Source organism: Rhinoraja longicauda, chromosome 8 (genome assembly GCF_053455715.1).
Source record: "Rhinoraja longicauda isolate Sanriku21f chromosome 8, sRhiLon1.1, whole genome shotgun sequence".
Lineage (NCBI taxonomy): Eukaryota > Metazoa > Chordata > Chondrichthyes > Rajiformes > Arhynchobatidae > Rhinoraja > Rhinoraja longicauda.
In genome coordinates this window covers 11444944-11458014 of record NC_135960.1, presented here as the reverse complement: position 1 = coordinate 11458014, position 13071 = coordinate 11444944, and the positions used below count along the sequence as shown (strand labels likewise).

Genomic DNA, 13071 nt, shown 5'->3' with positions numbered 1-13071 from the left:
GCTAATCAAGAATCTATCTTGGAGTGGCTCCGCACTGTATCTCTAAACTAAGTAAAATGGAACTCGTATACGGTGTAAGGTAAATGGTGTTTGATGGTCCATGGATTCAAAGGGGCCGAAGGACCTGTTTTCTGACTTAATGCCAGTCATTTAGAAATTTTCAATTTTTTATGTGACAGGATCGAAGGGATTAAAACAGGACTCAAAAAGGCAGCCGGCATCATCAGACCCACACACACTCATTTCACTCCTGCCATCGGGAAGAAGGTACTAGGAGTCTGAAAACTGTCACGTCCAGGTTCAGGAACAGCTTCTTCCCTACAGCCATCAGGGTGTTAAACACCACAACTTCCAAATAAACTCTGAACATAGAAACATAGGTGCAGGAGTAGGCCATTCGGCCCTTCGAGCCTGCACCGCCATTCAATATGATCATGGCTGATCATCCAGCTCAGTAACCTGTACCTGCCTTCTCTCCATACCCCCTGATCCCTTTAGCCATAAGCCATACATCTAACTCCCTCTTAAATACAGCCAATGAACTGGCCACAACTACCTTCTGCGGCAGAGAATTCCACAGACTCACCACTCTCTGTGTGAAGAAATGTTTGAAGCACCACAATAAACTATTATTATTATTATTGCGCTACCATTGTTTGATTTTATTTGTATTTATGTGTATGAAAAACTGAACTTTTTTTTCTCGTATGTGTATGCTTTTTTTCTCATTTCTTATATTATTTACAGTGTACTATGTTTACATATTCTATCGTGCTGCTGCAAGTCAGGATTTCATTGTTCGATCTGGGACATGTGACAATAAAACACTGTTGACTATCTCTTGAAATACTCAGGAGAGAAGGAATGGGCGACGTTTCGGGTCAAGACCCTTCTTCAGTCTAAAGAATGGGGCCCCAACCCGAAACGTCGCCCATTCCTTCTCTCCTGAGATGCTGCCTGACCTGCTGAGTTACTCCAGCATTTTGTGAATAAATACCCTTCGATTTGTACCAGCATCTGCAGTTATTTTCTTACATCTCTTGAAATACTGTAATTTCAAAACAACTCCAGCAGAGGGAGCCCCTTTGCCTCGAGCTAAAGTTGATTGCTTAGCAACACGCAGTTTATTTGAAGTTACAGCATTTTGTGGAGGCTTATCATTATTTTCATTAAAGAGGATTCTTGTGCTAAATCTCGATCCACAAAAGATAAACATGTCTGAATTTATCGGATGACTGCACTAAACCTCGGGAGCTCCACGTCAAAATCGTCAATCTTGTACTTCCACGGAAAAGGTGTGGCACAAAGTGCTGGAGTAACTCAGCGGGTCAGGCAGCATCTCTGGAGAACACAGGTAGGTGATGTAAGGGTCAGGGGCCCTTCCCGACCTGAACCGTCACCTATCCACGTTCTCCAGAGATCCTGCCTGACCCGCTGAGTTACTTCAGTTCAGTTCAGTTTTAGTTTATTGTCATGTGTACCGAGGTACAGTGAAAAGCTTTTGCTGCGTGCTAACCAGTCAGCGGAAAGGCAATAGGTGATTACAATCGAGCCATTCGCAGTGTACAGCTGCATGATACGGGGAATAACGTTTAGTACAAGACAAAGCCAGTAGGGTCCGATCAAAGGTAGTCCGATGGTCACCAACGAGTTAGATAGTAGTTCAGGACTGCTCTCTAGTTGTTGGTAGGATGGTTCAGGTGCCTGATAACAGCAGGGAAGAAACTGTCCCTGAATCTGGAGGTGTGCGTTCTCACACTTCTATACCTTTTGCCCGATGGCATCAGGTAGTTAATAATGAAGTAGAGTTTCAAAGTCTACAGAGAGACTTGGGCCTTTTGGAAGGGTGGGCTGAAAGATGGCAGATGGAGTTTAATGCTGATAAGTGTGAGGTGCTGCATTTTGGTAGGACAAATCAAAATAGGACGTACAGGGTAAATGGTAGGGAATTGAGGAATGCAGTGGAACAGAGGGATCTGGGAATAACTGTGCATTGTTCCCTGAAGGTGGAATCGCATGTGGATAGGGTGGTGAAGAAGGCGTTTGGTATGTTTGCCTTTATAAATCAGAGCATCGAGTATAGAAGTTGAGATGTAATGTTAAAATTGTACAGGGCATTGGTGAGGCCGAATCTGGAGTATGGTGTGCAATTCTGGTCGCCAAATTATAGGAAGGATGTCGACAAAATGGAGAGGGTACAGAGGAGATTTACTGGAATGTTGCCTGGGTTTCAGCACTTAGGCTACAGAGAGAGGTTGAACAGGTTGGGTCTTTATTCTTTGGAGTGTAGAAGGTTGAGGGGGGACTTGATAGAGGTTTTTAAAATTTTGAGAGGGACGGACAGAGTTGACGTGGGTAGGCTTTTCCCTTTGAGAGTGGGGAAGATTCCAACAAGGGGACATAGCTTCAGAATTGAGGGACAAAAGTTTAGGGGTAACATGAGGGGTAACTTCTTTACTCAGAGGGTGGTGGCTGTATGGAATGGGCTTCCGGTGGAAGTGGTGGAGGCTGGCTCGATTTTATTATTTAAGAGTAAATTGGATAGGTATATGGATAAGAGGGGATTAGAGGGTTATGGTCTGAGTGCAGGTAGATGAGACTAGGTCAGAGAGAGTGGTCGGCATGGACTGGTAGGGCCGGACAGGCCTGTTTCCATGCTGTAGTTGTTATATGGTTATATGGTTATATGGATAAGAGGGAGTGGCCAGGCATTTACCCCTCCTTGATTATGCCTTGCCGAGGCAGCGTGAGGTATAAGTGGAGTCGTTGGAAGGGAGATTGGTTTGTGTGATGGTCTGGGCTGCATCCACAATTCGCTGCAATTTCTTGCAGTCTTGGATGGAGCTGTTCCCAAATCAAGCTGTGACGCATCGCAAAATGCGTCTCAACACTTTGTGTCTTTTTTTTTGTCTAAACCAGCATCTGCAGTTCCTGGTTTCTATACGAAAAATGAGTGAGTGGGGTGAGCAGTGGGATTATTTTGACAGCTCCCTGCAATTGTCCTGAACTTGCAAGCAATCCAGCAGACATTTGGGAAATTTCTTGTGTGGATTTTTGTTATTTGAATATTTTACCACAGGTTTATGTTTGATTAGAAATAAGGCAAGGTGTCAGGCAGAAGCAGTGGAATTTCGTGTAAAGAACTGTAACATCCTTTGTCTGACCGAAACTTGGCTGACCCCGCTGGTGCCTGACCACGTGATCTGCCCATCCGAGTCCTTCACTGTTTTCCGGGTGGACAGAACGGAAGAATCCGGGAAATCCAAGGGCGGAGGGGTCTGCTTCTTGACCAATAATAACTGGTGTAATCCTGGGAATATTAAGACGCTTTCTCGTTCCTGCTCGCCGGACCTGGAACATCTAACTATCTTATGCCAACCATTCTACCTACCCCGGGAGTTCAGCTCGGTGATCATCACAGCCATCTATATCCCACCGCATGCGGACACCGACGTGGCACAGTCCACCCTACACGATGTGTTGTGTCAACACCAAAACAAGAACCCTGATGTGGCTGTGCTGGTGGCTGGAGACTTCAATAGGGGAAATCTCAAAAAGGTCATGCCCAACTTCTACCAACACATCACGTGTGTCACCAGGGGGGAAAGAACTTTGGACCACTGCTACACGCCGTTCAGGAAAGGCTACAAGGCCGTTTCTCTCCCTCCTTTTGGGAAATCTGGCCACGCTGCCATTTTCCTGCTGCCGGAGTACAAACAACGGATAGTACGGGAAGCGACAGTGACGAGGGACGTAAAGCGGTGGGCTGACCATTCAGAGGCCATGCTGCAGGATGCACTGAGCGAAGTCGACTGGAACATGTTCCAAGAAAGTTCCAGAGACGTAAATGAGTTTGCGGAAGCGGTTACGGACTTCATTGCCACAATAGCCGATTCCATCATCCCCATGGTAAGGGTCAGTATCTTCCCTAACCAAAAACCCTGGGTGGACAGGTCTATTCGCGTGGCCTTGAATGCTCGCACCGCTGCTTACAACTCTGGCCTGGCATCCGGCAACATGGACGACTACAAGGGAGAGTCCTACCGACTGCGAAGGGCAGTGAAGGATGCAAAAAAGAGGTACCGGGACAAGATGGAGTCACAGATGGAGCAGCAGGACACCAGGCGCCTTTGGCAGGGGCTACGGACTTTTACTAGCTACAGGTCCAGCACCCCCTCAACCGGAAGTGCCGGCTCCTCCTTAGCTGATGACCTGAACTCTTTTTATGCACGGTTTGAGACGGGTAACACCACCAGCTCGCCGTCTAAAAACAGCACCGAAGGGGCGCTGGCTAGCGAGGCTGGAGGGGGATCCACCCCCGGGGATGTGCACACATTCTCGGTGTCCGAGCATGAGGTGAGGTGGGCTCTGACGCGTGTGAACACGAGGAAAGCTGGAGGCCCAGATGGTGTATCTGGGCGAGTACTAAAGTCTTGTGCTACTCAGCTTGCTCCAGTGCTCACCACAATAGTCAACCTCTCCTTGGCAAAGTCCGTGGTCCCTGCATGCTTCAAAAGATCCATCATTGTACCGGTGCCAAAGAATGCCTCTCCAGCGTGTTTAAATGACTACCGACCGGTGGCCCTCACCTCGGTTGTCATGAAATGCTTTGAGAGGCTAGTCAAGAAGCACATCTGCGCCCTCCTTCCTCGCAACATGGACCCACTACAGTTCGCATACCGTCCGAACAGGTCCACGGATGATGCGGTCTCCCAGGTTCTACACACCGCTCTCTCTCATCTGGACAGCCAGGGGGGCTATGTGAGGATGCTGTTCATTGACTTTAGTTCAGCATTCAACACAATAGTCCCCAGCAGACTGGTTGAGAAGCTGCTGGAACTGGGGCTTAGCACCCCTCTGTGTGCCTGGGTCCTGGACTTTCTCACAGCCAGGCCCCAAGTGGTCAGGATGGGGGAACACACATCTAGCTCCCTCACCCTGAACATAGGATCCCCCCAGGCCTGCGTCCTTAGCCCCCTACTCTACTCCCTGTACACACATGACTGTGGGGCCAGGTTCAGCTCAAACTCCATCATCAAGTTTGCTGATGACACTGTGGTGGTGGGCCGGATCTCCAACAACGACGAGAAGGCCTACCAGGAGGAGGTGGCCGATCTGGCACTCTGGTGTCAGGACAATAGCCTCCTCTTGAATGTCACTAAAACAAAGGAGCTGATTGTGGACTTCAGAAGGGCTAAACATCCAAGGACGTACACGCCACTCGAGATAAATGGGTCTATTGTGGATAGGGTGAGCAGTTTCAAATACTTGGGAGTCCGCATCGCAGAGGATCTGACGTGGGCAACGCACATTGCCGCACTGGTGGGTAAGGCTAAGCAGCGCCTTTACCACCTTAGACAACTGAGGAAATTCAGAGTGTCGCTGAGGATCCTTCATTGCTTCTACTCTGGGGCTGTAGAGAGCATCCTGTCCGGCAACATTACAGTCTGGTTTGGGAACAGCTCTGCCCAGGACAGGATGGCCCTGCAGAGAGTAGTGCGTTCGGCAGAACGCACCATGGGAACTACACTCGTCCCCCTGCAGGACCTATACATCAGGAGGTGCAGATCCAGAGCAAGCAAGATCATGAGGGACCCCTGCCACCCCAGTAACGGACTGTTCCAGATGCTACGATCAGGCAAACACCTCCGCTGTCACGCTGTGAAAACGGAGAGGATGAGACGGAGCTTCTTCCCACAGGCCATCAGGACTGTCAACTTTTATAACCCCAGAGACTAAATTTTTGTCGACACTTTTTGTGCTATGTTTAGTAACTTATTAACTTTATTTATATGCTGTAACTGTAATTCTTTTTGTGCACAACCTGCAGGCATTGCCACTTTCATTTCACTGCACATCGAGTATGTGTATGTGACAAATAAATTTGACTTGACTTGACTTGACTTGACTTGATGTGAAAAATCATCGAGTAATTATGTCGGACCAGAGTTGTTAGCCATCTCTTCGTTAACCTTCTCACTGGAAACACCAGGGATCTGGAGAATTCCCACAGGATCCAACATTGACTGTTTGTTCATCTCGTTGCCACCTTCCCACCAGCCATCAATGAACCATTGTATCTCCTTGTGCAGCATCTGCTTTGATCTGTCCTTTTCACACCTCTCCTTGTACCCTTCCATATCTCTAGTCACCCATTCATTCACTCCAGAGATGCTGCCTGTCCCGCTGAGTTACTCCAGCATTTTGCATCTATCTTCGGTGTCAGCCCTTCCGACTTGGGAATGTATTGTTATTCCTTTCTGCTAATTGCAAACACTGAACTCACACCTTGGCAACGTAGTGGGAGTGTCTCCATGAAGTAGACTGTTTTTGTTCAATGTGCTGGCTCAACATGCACTTTCAAGGGCAATTAGGGAAAGAGATGGCAATGAATTCCACAGATTCACCACCCTCTGACTAAAGAAATTCTTCCTCATGTTTGATAAGTTCTAGGAGCAGAATTAGGCCATTCGGCCCATCAAGTCTACTCGGCCATTCAACCATGGCTGATCTCTCTTTCCTTCTCAACCCCATTCTCCAGCCTTCTCCCCATAACCCCTGACACACAGACTAATCAAGAAATAAACAATCTCCGCCTTAATAATATCGATTGCCTTCTGTGGCAATGAATTCCACAGATTCACCACCTTCCTCATCTCCTTTCTAAAGGTACGTCCTTTTATTCTGAGGCTATGGCCTCTGGTCCTAGACTCTCCCACTAGTGGAAACATCCTCTCCACATCTACTCTATTCAGGCCTTTCACTATTCGGCAAGTTTCAATGAGATTCTCCCTCACTCCTTCTAAACTCTGGGTTAACAGGTTCTTTATTAGTAAGAGTGGGGTTGAAAGGGAAAAAATAGATCAGCCATGATCAAATGGCGGAGTTGACTCGATGGGCCGAATGGCCTAATTCTGCTCCCGTGTCTTATGGTAAATGCTGGACTTGCCAGTAACGATCACATGCCGCGAACAATTTAAAATTTGAGATGTTTTCTTTGCAATGGGTTTGTTGCCAAATACGTTAGTCTGCCTCATGCACTGAAAATAAAATGTTAATATTTCACTGGCTTCTACTGCCCCCTGGTGATGAAGCAGAGGATGCCGAACCAGTAGGGAACTCCTCCAATTAAGTTATTAAGCCGCTGGAGCCTGTTGGTCAGATGGTTGGAGATGCCCAGAGAACCATAGCTGGATCTTTTAGTTTAGTTAGTCCGCACTGACCAGTTTCTGGAGTATTGTGTGCAGTTTTGGTCTCCTAATCTGAGGAAAGACATTCTAGCCTTAGAGGGAGTACAGAGAAGGTTCACTGGATTGATCCCTGGGATGGCGGGACTTTCATATGAAGAAAGACTGGATAGACTAGGCTTGTACTCGCTGGAATTTAGAAGACTGAGGGGGGATCTTATAGAAACATATAAAATTCTTAAGGGGTTGGAGAGGCTAGATGCGGGAAGATTGTTCCCGATGTTGGGGAAGTCCAGAACCAGGGGTCACAGCTTAAAGATAAGGGGGAAGTCTTTTAGGACCGAGATGAGAAAACATTTCTTCACACAGAGAGTGGTGAGTCTGTGGAATTCTCTGCCACAGAAGGTAGTTGAGGCCAGTTCATTGGCTATATTTAAGAGGGAGTTAGATTTGGCCCTTTTTGCTAAAGGGATCAGGGGGTATGGAGAGAAGGCAGGTACAGGTTACTGAGCTGGATGATCAGCCATGATCATATTGAATGGCGGTGCAGGCTCGAAGGGCCGAATGGCCTACTCCTGCACCAATTTTCTATGTTTCTATGTTTCTATGATCCTCGTACACTCGCACTATCCTACATACTAGGGACAATTTATATTTATACCAAGCCAACTAGTCTACAAACCTGTATCTCTGGAGTGCGGGTGGAATCTGGGGCTCCCGGAGAAAACCCACACAGGTCACGGGGAGAATGTACAAACTCCGTACAGACAGCACCCGTAGTCAGGATCGAACACGGGTCTCTGGCGCTGTGAGGCTCCAGCTCTGCCGCTGTGCCACCGTGCTCACCAAAAGTATATCAGGGGTCTTCCTGTATTCACATTGGCTTCTACAGAGCCATTCACAGCAGAACTTTGGAACCACAACACCTTCCAGACTCAGGAATACGTTCTTCCCCTCTCTTGAAGATAAGAAATACTATAGAAATGAAAGTTTGTCTTACCTTTAGAGCAGGAAACTCACTGGCTGATTCGGTTGTTGCGAAAGCAGGAGTGGTTGGAACGTCACAGTTTGGACCCGTATCCTCCTCATGTAGATCATCGCTATGAAGAAGATTGTATAAAATCATGAGGGGAATAGATCGGGTAGGTGCACAGAATCTCCTGCCAGAGTGGGGGAATCGAGGACCAGAGGATATAGGTTCAAGGAAGGGGAAAAGATTTAATAGGAATCCGAGGGGTAACGTTTTCACACAAAGGGTGGTGGGTGTATGGAACAAGTCCAGAGATGCTGCCTGACCTGCTGAGTTACTCCAGCATTTTGTGATACCTTCGATTTGTACCAGCATCTGCAGTTATTTTCCTACGTCCAAAGACGTACAGGTATGTAGGTTAATTGGCTGGGTAAATGTAAAAATTGTCCCTAGTGGGTGTAGGATAGTGTTAGTGTACGGGGATCGCTGGGCGGCACGGACTTGGTGGGCCGAAAAGGCCTGTTTCCGGCTGTATATATATATATGATACACAAGCTGCCAGAGGAGGTAGTTGTGGCTGGGACCATCCCAACATTTAAGAAACAGTTAGACAGGTGCATGGATAGGACAAGTTTGGAGGGATATGGACCAAACGCAGGCAGATGGGACTAGTGGAGCTGGGACATGTTGGCCGGTGTGGGCAAGTTGGGCTGAAGGGCCTGTTTCCACGCTGTATCACTCTATGACTCTAAATGGGGAGAGGAGAGTAAATAGTGACCCGTGCTCGATTCTTTGGGACCACAACACAGACTCAGGATCACATTCTTCCCCTCTCTTGTGTAGGAAGGAACAGCAGATGCTGGTTTACCCCGTCAATAGACACAAAACGCTGGAGTAACCCAATGGGTCGGGCAGCATTTCTGGAGAAAAGGAATAGGTAAAGATTCTCGACCCAAAACGTTATCTATTCCTTTTCTCCAGAGATGCTGCCTGACTCGTTGTGTTACTTCAGCATTTTGAGTCTATCCTCCTCTGTTGTCAGACTACTGAACATAGCTAGGGTGTAGTCCCAATCTTCCAACCACCTCAATGTAGACATTGCACTTTTTCTCTGGAATTCTACAATGCTGTAAACTATATTTTGCACTCTGTTAATTTTCCCTTTGCACTACTTGTTGCACTTGTGAACGGCTTGGTTGGACTCGTGTATAGTATTTTCCGAGTTATTTGGATGGCATGCAAAAGCATTTTGCTGTACCTCGGACAATTTTTGATGAGTCTCACCCCTTCTCCTCCCCTCTCTCATCAGGCAAGAGGAACAGAAGTGTGAAAACGCACAGCTCCAGATTCAGGGACAGTTTCTCCCCAGCTGCTATCAGGCAACTGAACCATCTTATCATCATCCCGAGAGAGGTCTTGTATGTACCTCATTGGAGACCCTTGGACTATCTCTAATCAGACCTCACTGGACTTTATTTCACACCAAATGTTATTCCCTTTATCATGTATCTGCACTGTGTGGATGGCTTGAATGTAATCATGTATTGTCTTTCTGCTTTCTGGTTAGCATGCAACGAATGCTTTCACTGCATTCAAGAGAGAGCTAGATAGATCTCTTGAGGATAGCAGAATCAGGGGGTATGGGGAGAAGGCAGGGACGGTGTACTGATTGAGAATGATCAGCCATGATCACATTGAATGGTGGTGCTGGCTCAAAGGGCTGAATGGCCTACTCCTGCACCTATTGTCTATTGTCTACCTCGGTACACGTGACCATAAACTAAACTGAACCAATAAACTAAAACCAATAAATAATTGGCCTTTCTCATTGAAAAGTCCACATTTAGATGGACCATCAGATTAAAGTTCAGTTTCCTTCCCCATCATCCTTAGCAATCCATGCCGCAGATAAAATCCACTTCATCCAAGCCAACAATCTAACTTAAAGATAGGAATATGGTGAAGAGTCAGCCGAGATCCAGATAAAGGAGAATAATCTACTTCACAACTGGACTAAGCAATTCCTACACTATTAACCTCCCCATTATATTATCTCAGGAGGCCAGCAGCATAATCAAGGATAAGTCGCACCCTGTCCACTCCCTCTTCTTCCCTCTCCCATCGGGAGAAGGGGCAAATTGCAGGCAGACATCACACACTTTTAGACTTTAGACATACAGCGCGGAAACAGGCGCTTTGGCCCACCGGGTCCGCGCCGACACCAGCAAATCATATTGCAGAACCGCCGTGGGGGAGGGGGAAGAACAATGAACAATGGAGGACCCAGCATGGGAGGACTGCCGTGAGGGGGGAAGAACAATGGAGGACCCGGCGTGGGGGGGACCACTGTGAGAGACGGGGAGGAAGAGGGGGAGGGGGAGAACAAGGGGGAACCTGATGATGGGGTACTTTGTAACTTTGCACGCGCCCTCTATGTGGCGGCTATTTGTATACCTTTGGTATGCACGCAAAGAATTTCACTGTGACTTATTTGCAAGCCCTGTCTTCGTGGCCCTTCTATGAACTGTCATCACTCGCACAGCAGCTGGCAGATTGAGTTACAAAGCCAACCTAGCCAGCTCATGCCTGGATTTGCTCTGCATTTCAGAATGTAAAACATGACTAGCAAAGTCCTCTCATCTTAAAATATTATTTATATGCAAAGGTCGTTTAGTAAGTGCCAATGAAATGTGGTATAAAGCTGTATTTCTGTTATCACACCCTGGTTATTACTGTTTAACTTTCAACAAGAATACGTTTCTGTCAGCTTCAAACTGATGGGTATCAAGCAGTATTATTTAATCTTAAATATAGGATCGCGTATGATTTGGTAGGAATTTGCTCATGGTGTCAGGTTTAAGTCATACATTAAAACCGGGTGTCTTGCTTTTTGCTGTTCATTTCAACACGGGGTGAGGTTGTAATTTAAATGCAGATTAGAAGGAGTCTGCTAATATCGGGCTGCAAACTAATAAGCAACCTCCTGCTCCCTTTATTGAAGTTTCCCTTTCCACCTGTTGACACCCTGAACTGTGACGCCAGGTGGATGAGACACACAGACTGGATTTTTATTTCGAGTTGCGGGTTATAATTCAAGAGAGTGAATTATAACCCAAGAGTTTGAATTATGATTCATGAGGCACGGTGGCGCAGCGGTAGAGTTGCTGCCTTACTGGTACCAGAGACCCGGGTTCGATCCTGACTAAGGGCGCTTGTCTATACGTTCTCCCCCGTGACCTGCGTGGGTTTTCTCTGGGATCTCCGCTTTCCTCCCATACTCCAAAGATGTACAGGTTTGTCGGTTAATTGGCTCGGAATAATCGTAAATTGTCCCTCGTGTGTGTGTGTGTGTGTGTAGGATGGTGTTAGTGTGCGGGGATCGCTGGTCGGCACGGCCTCAGTGGGCCGAAGGGCCTATTTCCATGCTGTATCTCTAAATTAAACTAAACCAAAAAAAACTAAAGAAGTTGCAACCACTTCAGGAGTCAGGGAGCTGAGGAGCTGTGCGAATTGCCATCTATATTGGAAAGGTTGTACAGCAGAATTGATTTTATTCTCATGCCTGCACCTAACCAAATATCTGCATTCTACATTCACATGGGTTGCATATAAGTGCCAGAATGGAAGAGTTGGGCCAAATGGCCTGCTGCAAATGCTATACCATCTATCTATGCCCAGGTAGTTTGTCGGTGAGCTGCGGGCTATGGACCAAGCGGTGGAAAAGCCGGATTGTTCGGGCGGGTGATATTGGCTTGCTTTCCAATACTGTTTTTGCAGTTAACATCCTAAAGGGACTTACGAGGTGAAGGGGCCATAGGCTGGCATGTTTCTCCATAGGTCTCCAGCTCCTGGCCAGTTGAGAATTCTGCTCGGAAATATGTCGGTGTCTGTGACTCCCAAGCTCCTGCTTGAAACGGGAAAAATGGGATCATCGTGATTTATTATACTGCTGTCAAAAATGCACAGGAGTCCACTCACAGTCACAGTATGCCCAAGAATGTACATGTCCAAACAGTCCATGTTGGCATTTACATTTCACTCAAGTCATTCCTTGATCTTCCTTTACGCTCCACCTTCTCCATATCCTTTGCCAACCTCTCCACAACATGAATCAACAGTGTCACCCTCAGCCCATCCAGTGCTGGTGCATTCCCCACTCTCACGAGTATAGGAGCAAAGAGGTCCTTCTGCAGTTGTACAGGGCCCTAGTGAGACCGCACCTGGAGTACTGTGTGCAGTTTTGGAAGGATGAGAGGAGATCTTATCGAAACGTATAAGATTATTAAGGGGTTGGACACGTTAGAGGCAGGAAACATGTTCCCAATGTTGGGGGAGTCCAGAACAAGGGGCCACAGTTTAAGAATAAGGGGTTGGCCATTTAGAACTGAGATGAGGAAAAACTTTTTCAGTCAGAGAGTTGTGAATCTGTGGAATTCTCTGCCTCAGAAGGCAGTGGAGGCCAATTCTCTGAATGCATTCAAGAGAGAGCTGGATAGAGCTCTTAAGGATAGCGGAGTCAGGGGGTATGGGGAGAAGGCAGGAACGGGGTACTGATTGAGAATGATCAGCCATGATCACATTGAATGGCGGTGCTGGCTCAAAGGGCCGAATGGCCTCCTCCTGCACCTATTGTCTATTGTCTATTGTCATCACTCACCCTGCTCAGCAGTGCCCTCTGAATTCCCCTTTTTGGACTCTCCTGATTACTACCCTCTGTTGGCTGCCTCAGATTCTCAAAAAACATGTGCGTTTTGAAGGCTAGTTGATCAGTGAATTGCCACGAGTCAGAGTCATACAGCGTGGAAACAGGCCCTTCGGCCCAACTTGTCCACACCGACCAACATGCCCCATCTGCACTAGTCCCACCTGGCCACGATTAGCCCACAACTATCTAAACTGTCCTATCCATGTACC

The 13071-nt window shown here is 47.3% G+C and overlaps 1 protein-coding gene across 2 annotated transcripts in view; it reads right to left on the bottom strand.

Annotated features, from left to right (window-relative positions):
- Positions 1-13071, bottom strand: part of epb41l5 (erythrocyte membrane protein band 4.1 like 5) — a 150014-nt gene that overhangs the window by 11352 nt on the left and 125591 nt on the right. The window contains exons 20-21 of one of the 2 annotated variants that reach the window (XM_078403326.1): positions 11957-12064; positions 8188-8287 (exon numbers count right to left, since the gene is read on the bottom strand). In XM_078403326.1, coding sequence (XP_078259452.1) covers positions 8188-8287; positions 11957-12064 — 208 coding nt within the window. The remainder of the gene's footprint in view (positions 1-8187; positions 8288-11956; positions 12065-13071) is intronic. The other variant, XM_078403327.1, reaches the window with a different exon arrangement.